The 7861-nt window shown below is 39.6% G+C and overlaps 1 protein-coding gene across 1 annotated transcript; it reads left to right on the top strand.

The window, feature by feature from the left end:
* Positions 1-1220: 1220 nt before the first annotated feature.
* LOC104467212 (tetraspanin-3-like) lies at positions 1221-2045 on the top strand. The gene has a single exon (XM_010080911.1). It carries the CDS (start codon positions 1221-1223, stop codon positions 2043-2045), a length of 825 nt encoding a protein of 274 aa, XP_010079213.1.
* The last annotated feature ends 5816 nt before the right edge of the window (positions 2046-7861 follow it).

Here is a 7861-nt window from a genome sequence, read left to right as displayed (position 1 = left end):
AACAAGTCCTTATAAAATGTCTGACAGATATGGTATCATCAGCTTTCCTGAGACTTTTACAGGGTTCCAGGGATCTGAGCAATGACTTGCTCTGATTTTCTGCAGCACCTGCAGGATCTCATGTTCCTGGAAAGGAGGTTCATTTCTTGGTATTCTCCCTTATGTATGCCTGTTGTATTAGTCCTGTTTTGCATCTTGAGAAACAGAAGAGATGTTGTGGGACATCATCAGGATGATTAGGGAATCACTGTTGGCCTTGGGATCTGCCTTCCTGGTGCCTGTGTCAAGTTTTACGCAGGTTTCCCATCCTGCTTGGGTCTTCTGTGTCACCTCTTTGAGAAAGAATGCTCTTTTGCTGGTTGATAAGTGGCATTAATCCTTTTGGGATTGTTGTGAATTCATTTAGCTGGTGTGTAATACAGTTTCTTTACTTACAAGGAAAAGGTAATACAGTCCTTATTGTTGTTTTTATTCAGTTACTACAGCACTCCGTCAAACCACTGGTGGTGCCAGCTGAGGCGTACAAGTGTGAAATGGTAGGGATTTCTCATCCAGGTGACTTGAGTGATTGAAGCTATCAACACATAAACCTTGCTGTGTAAAAAAGGGCAAAATATTATTAACATCATTATGCGCCTGATAAGATATAACGAATGGCAAACACACAGTGAAGGATAATGAGTCTAGGTGAGTGTTACCTACGGAGATCCCTGACTGAGTAGCTCTGCTTAAACTATGCCTTCGTTATGGACTCTGACTTGTTCATTTGTTGCCATCTTAGCTACTGCTGTAAGACTGATAGTCGGATTACCTCTATTCCCTGGGCAGTATAAATGATCTGATCTAACACTGCTGGCTACCACCTTGGCTATTTCTCTACATTTATCTCATTAACACATGGATGTAGTAAAGCAAGGGGTTCAGCCTTTGCCCAGTCATTCCCCCCCTTCAAATACAAAAGTCTCTAATGATAGCAGAGTAAACGACCTCTTGATAGCAAGCTTGGCACATACCCTCCTGGTTTCTGCAGGCTGCATTGAACAAGCAGCAGCATATAGTTTATTGATGCAGGGTGTAGTCTTTGTTCTGGGGAGTCTCATCAGTGTTGCTGCCTTGCAAGTTGTTTTTGGGTGGAGATGTCATCTGCTACACCTGGATGAGTGGGGTGGAGACCTCTTAAATGGTGGTGGTGAGGGTCTGGTCTGTTAGGAGTAAGCAGAATGAGGAGAGTTAGAGCTGTGGTGGTGTTATTGTCCTCATCATTTCCATGGAGCTATGAGGAGTCCTGGCTCAGGCCCTTTGCTCGATTTCTGCTGAGGCTACTAGGCTTCATCTTCTGGGGCACTGCTGCACTTCTGGTCTGTGGTGGAGTTTTTGTGATCGTGATGCACAGGAGCTACAGATATTTATTTCAGGAGTCTTTTTTGCCTCTCCCTGGCTGGCTGGCTATTGCAGCTGCACTTATCTTGCTACCTACTGGATTTTTGGCTATCTCTATTTCTGTGAAGAGCTCCCGTTATCAGCAAGGGGCTCTCATGTACTTCTTGCTGATCCTTCTTTGCCTAGAAGTGTCTTCAGTAGTTCTGGCACAGTTTTACTCTATTCGGATGGCTTCTGAGCTGGAAAGCACTATGGGTCACCTTGTCTATCACTACAATGGGACACCCTCCCAGGCTCCTGGCAACAGAGCTGTGGATGTGATACAGAGGAAGCTGCAGTGTTGTGGGGTCCAAAGCTACGTGGACTGGCTAAATGCAACAGCTGCTTCTTGGCATCTTTCAGATGAAAAAGCTCAGGTCCCTGAAAGCTGCTGTAAGGAGAAGTATTCCCACTGCAAGGGTGACTTAGGCCATCGGGAGCAGCTTTATCAGGAAGGCTGTCTAAAGAAGCTGGGAGATCGGTTGCATTTTGTGATGTTCTTCATGTTTTGGTGCTGTGCTGTTCTAAGTGTTCTAGAGCTGTTGGCTGGTGTCAGCAATGGCATCCTCATGAGGCATCAACCTTTCCCTGACCTCCAAATTCTGGACTCATCTAGCTTCTCATAGGCCTGCAGACACTGGCAGCATTGCTGAAGATGCTGCATGTTTCCTTGGTTTTGTACAACTCTGCAGTTGCACTGGAAGAAAATTTTTTAAAAGTATGTTTGCATGTAAATCAAACTAATTGATCACTGCTGGATTTTTTTTCTTTATTTTAGATAAGTTGTCTCCCAGTTCTTGTTTAATAAACATTGTGTATCTGAAAAACTTCATTGCTTGAAGTCACAACAGGGAGAGAAGGGTCTTCAGCATGTGCAAACAGGAAATTACTGTATGTGAGTGTTGGGGAAGCAGTAAGTGGAGGTACATCTTGCTCAGGGGTGTATGTTCCAATGCCATGACCTGAAATTTTGGAATAAGTATTAACTGAACTAGAAACTCGAGTGATTAAAGAACAGATTTCTCTGCCTTTGAACTTGCATTTAATGCCTTGCTAGTTCTAAAACAAGCTCTTTGCATAGTCTAATTACTTTTTTTTTTGAAGTTTAATAGTATCTTTTTTGTCTTAAAACATTAGTTTAAAAACTAATTCTTCAGTGAAAATAAATGCCAATATCTGAAGTGGCATGAGGGTGTGATCTAAATGGAGAAGAGATGTTTAACAGCAGCAGAGTAACAAGATGACATAAGGTAGAAGGTTACCTCAGATAGTTATCTCAGGAGTTAGACAGGAGCAATTCACAAATTAAAGAGGAGGACGAATGTCTGTCTATACTTATTAATTTATTTTGTGTCAAGACAAGGAATGAGTTAATTCTCCTCTCCTGAAACGTTGAGTCATATGCATGCTTGAATGGCTATACAATATGTTGCTTTTCCTTAAGTTATGTCTTCCTCCTCTTGCTAAATCTTATCTATTTTCTGTGGGTCTCACTGCCTGCATGTGATCAAAGGGACTAAGTCAGTGTATGGGCTATCCATGCTCTGTTGGTGTTTAGGGAGCTGCTGATAAAAGCTCTGCTCCGCCTGTGTTGGACTGTGCAGTGTGTGGTTGTGTGTGCTTGTACATATGTGTCTTTTGGAAATGCTTTGAGCCTCACTAGTGACCTGTGAACAGGGATTGAAACAGCTGTATATTTCCCAAGTGTATGTGGCAAATCTCCTGGGCCCACAACTGTGCCACGTTAGGCTTTACCAGACTGGGAACAAGGAAACCCCTGCATCAAAAAAAAAACCAAAAAACCACTTGAATGGACAACTCTCTCAGCACTTGAAGCAATTGTTGGCTAGATCTTTATTTCTTTACATTTTCTAAAAAATGTCAGGTATTTAATGACATTTCAGGCCCCAAATCACCAGATACATTTTTTTTTTTCCTCAAAAAAAAAAAAAATCAGTATGTTAGGTCTTGTGGGCTTATTAATAACTATGTGAAAAACAAACACGAAATATACTGCAAGACTGCTTCATGGAGAAAAAAAAAAAAATAAAGACCTTGATTTAGATAAAGGAAAGGAACTAATTCATCAAGAGTGGTTACTTCTTCCAAAAAGGAAGCAATGTTCCAAAGCAAAAGGGAAAACACCTATGTCTTTGAGTAAAATAGAAACATTTGCTTGACACAGGATGCATGCAGCAGTGAAAAAAAATCACCTAGTTAAGCCCTGTGATTGGGTCTTTATGGCTTTGTGGTACCCAGTTTTGCGATGCCAAGTTATTGTTATGACACTACAAAGGCGCCGTAAAACTGAAGTGACAGTATCTGGTCTGGGAAGAATTAGAATTTTTTTGAAGAGAGAAAGATGAAAGACAGGAGTGGATGTAGGGTATTTTTACCACCTGCCTTTTTTAAGGGAAATATTTTCTGATCAGGTCTGTTCTTACCTCTTACAACTTCCTTCACAGGTTCTGAGCCAGAGTCTCTTAAAAAGAAGGAATGTCCCTATTTTAACTACAAAGTGGAAAAAAACAATTTCAAGGTGGTTAAAGAGGAGAATTACTAATGTGGATGTCCTCATTTACACTCCAGTCTGTGAAAAGCCCAGGCCATGCATGGCTGCTTTTTATAAAAAAAAATAAGGTAAATATGAAATTAAAAAAAAATTATCTGGGAGTTAACTATAGAGAATCACTTGGGTATTATTTTTTTTCCCCTGCATACTAGAGTGCACTTCTGGAAGATCAGATCTTAAACCTGGTAAAAACAAAGGGGACTGTGCAAGTGTGCATGAGACAGACCTACGACAGATGGAAGTGGTTGTTGCTAGAGAGTTGCTAGACACTAGATTTATTACCCCTTTCTGCTTGTGTTAACTTGGGCAATTTGATTCTGAGTAGTTACCTCTGGATAGGAGTAACTTCTTTTGAAATAAAGATGGTGTTATTTTTAAGCATCTGCACTATACTCCTCTGTTATAAGATACATAAATTCATGGGTACTATTATAATATGTACGTTGCATGTTTCATTCTGAAAGGATCTTCAGATGTTTTTTACAATCTGCAAAAATAAGCAGCTGTATAGGCAGGCAGCAGATGACTTACAGTCAACATTTCTGAAAATTATGTTGCTCTGGTTTGAAGGGGAGAAACTGATGTCCAGTGTAAAGCTCAAAATATGTTCTGTGATTACTCTTTTTCAGAGTACGCTGACACCCACATATTCCATGTATGAATTGGTGGTATCACTGTGGTGTCTTTCTTTTTAGAAGACAACAGTCAGAAAGGCAAAATTAATGCTGAAAGCTAAAAGTCATCATTGCAGCCTGTTAACCACCTCTGGTACGCCTCTCTTGGACTGAACCACTAAACTTGGCAGGGAGAACTGGCTGCAGCTTTACAACATGGCTGTTTTGAAACCGATTGCTGCTTTCTAACTCCTTAACCTTTCCAGATGATGAGCATGTTGAAATTGTACTATTTATTTTTTGTCTTTCTGTGTGGCTGTTGGTCTTTCTTGCTGTCTTTTTTCTGTCTTTCCTTCTTTCTGTCTTTTTTTCCTAGAAAGAGTTGTCGCTTTTTTTTTTTTTGGTCTGTCTCTTTTTTTTTTTGGTCTTTTTTTTTTGGGTTTGTCTTTTTTTTTTTTTTGGCTTTCTCTTTTTTTTTTTGGTCTGTCTTTTTTTTTTTTTTTGGTCTGTCTCTTTTTTTTTTTGGTCTTTTTTTGTTATGATGAATGATGACTTGTTTCAACTCTGAGCAGAACATAATTCAGATTCTGGAATTATGAGTTGTCCATCAACTCTGTTGTCTTTCACTTTAAAATTAAATTCTGTATCACAAATACAAAGCAGAAAGTTTTGGGTTTTGCTAGAAGGTGACTGAAGACTCAGTTTCTGCTTGCCTCCCACAGATACTGTTAAACCACTTAAAGTTACTCCTTAATTGAAATAATGGCTTTCATAGTCTAGTGAGGTTTTTTTCTGCCTGTGCAATGAAGCAGGAGATTGTAGTGTTATGTTGTGTGTTTTTTTCTTGGAAATTGAGTTGGGTTATCTCCACCAGCTAGAAAAGATGGTGTGGAACAGCTAAGCTGTTTTTGCTTGCTAAACATGGCATTTTCTTTAGAGCAATACCAATAGTAAGGCCTTTGCCAATATCTGGCAGCTTCTACTTCAAATGCCAGGAAGAAATCCCATTGTGTGTGATTCTCCCTTGAGCCAAATGGCTCTTTCAAAGCAATGGAACATTTTCCGAGTACATTTCTGAGAGCCAGAGGGCTGCCGAGTTAAAATTCGGTTGGTTTGAAGCACTGAAGATGAAAGACTTTAAGTCATCTGTTGTTAATATTTTTAGGTGTTAGAAATCAGTGTTTATCCTGAGGGCTCCATTTTACCTTTTAAACTTTTTTTTAAAGAAAATAACGGCATCTTCAAGAACAGAAGTATTCTGTTATTCTCTGCTGTACTGTAAATCACTGTGGAAACATAACCTGCTTTTCCATCTAGATAAGTAGGTTTATTGAAGATTTCAGAAAGTTCCTACAGTGAGTTTAATTGCTTAGGTGTTGCTCTGATATACCGTGGAATTTTGTCTTGTAATGAAGAGTGATGTCCTCTTGTTTTCTCAAGTACAGGAAAATCTCAATATTTTATGTACTGACTTAATACCTAAGGGGATCAGCTCTAAAAGCAGCTGTGCATGTGAATAACTTGGTTTTGTCAGGAGAGCTCATACAGGTAAAGGTATCCAGGAGCACATGTTTGCAGATTCACACCTTGAAACTGGAAGAAGTTGACTGTACTTGCCTGGCATGCAATTTGTATGAACCAATGGTTAAATCTATATGGGGATTCTGGAAGAGGAGAAGGCTGCACAAGTTAAACAAGTCAACACAAGACACATCCATATGGTTGCTAATGCTAAATAAACAGTTTTTTGAAAAATTATATTGCTGGTTTGAGAAAGAAAATATTAATCTTCTGCTTAAGGCATGAAAGATGAAAGCAGGAGGCTGTAGCTCTGGAGAGAACCTAGGAGCAGCAACAAATGCTTAAATCAACCCATGTTATGTGTTCCTTTCAGTTCTGTCACTTTTCTATATGTACTCCTAGAGAAAATACCTTCCACAACCACCTATATGTGTTTCAGAGAGAATGTTTGAATACATAGTATGTAATTTGTGTGTATAGGTGTGTATATTTACATGGATACTGTACATGGATATTGTCGTGGAGCCTTCTATAACAGTAAGGCAAAAGTTTCTTTTCAAGTTCTTTCTATTTAGCTTGTATCAATAGATGATTAATTGTAAGAAATACATTTCTGAATGCTTTTGTGCTCTGCATAGACTTGAATTGGATGAAAAAGATGAAACTTGTCATTGCATGAGGGAGTTACTTCTTTCCAAGAAGTCCCTTGCTAATTAAAGAAGCTTCAATGGTAGATGTAAACCATTGGAGAAGTCCAAGAGACTTGCATGTATGAAACCCCTCATCTGTCTCTTCATCCTTTAAGTCTTGTCAACTAATGTATCTTGTGATAATTCAACAGATGTAGTCAGTATGCCTCTTTTTATCAGACTTCAAACTGTCAGTTTCTTACCACGATTTGTGTGTTACTTCCTAAGAAGATTTGCCAGAATTCAGCTTTTTGAGTGAAGGTATCAGGTTTGCATCTAAATTAACGAAAAAAGTTTTGAAGCTGCTTTGGCTTATAAATTAAAAGAAAAATGATAAAAGTAATCACAGTCTGAGAAAATCCCTTTCAAAGAGTAAGAACTTACTCAACTGTTTAAACAATGAGATATTTAAGACAACCCTCCAGGCTTTTTTGCTCAGTTGTTGTCTTTAAAAAGCTGTTTCAGACATATTAGCAGGTACCAGCAGCTTAAACTTCCGTTGGAGGAGGAGTCTGAAATTACTGTTTACTAGATCCGTGGGCACACTGAACTAATTTCTGCCTGGTGGAAGTGAGTTTAAAACTTGTGTACATGGGGAAGGGATGCTGGGAAAAGCATGAGCTCTTCTCAAACACTTCTGTTTTTGGAGAGATTCCCATGCAGCTCTGTTGGAGTAACTCTGTCCCCATGGAAAGCTGTTTTAGGACAGCTAAGAAGGTATTTCTGCACACAGCATCTCCAAGTAGAGAAGATCTTAAATTTCTCTGGTAGTCCTGAAGGAGCTCAAACTAGGTCAGATGTGGCCTAAGGTCTTCATACAGCTATGGTATGGAGACAAGATTTTCTTGCTAAGGTGTGGCTACATAGCACCCTACTACTACTCGGGAAGTGATTGTGCCCCTGTATTTGGTACTGGTGAGGCCGCACCTTGAATACTGTGTTCAGTTTTGGGCCCCTCACCACAAGAAGGACATTGATGTGCTGGAGCAGGTCCAGAGAAGGACAACGAAGCTGGTGAAGGGTCTGGAGCACAGGTCTTATGAGGA

This window comes from Pterocles gutturalis, unplaced genomic scaffold (genome assembly GCF_000699245.1).
Source record: "Pterocles gutturalis isolate BGI_N339 unplaced genomic scaffold, ASM69924v1 scaffold47404, whole genome shotgun sequence".
NCBI classification, from domain to species: Eukaryota; Metazoa; Chordata; class Aves; order Pterocliformes; family Pteroclidae; genus Pterocles; species Pterocles gutturalis.
The sequence above is the reverse complement of the archived record's forward strand: the minus strand, read 5'-3'. Positions and strand labels throughout refer to the sequence as shown.

Coding starts and splice junctions, on each gene's coding strand:
- LOC104467212 (XM_010080911.1), top strand. CDS start 1,221: ATGAGGAGAGTTAGAGCTGTGGTGGTGTTATTGTCCTCATCATTTCCA.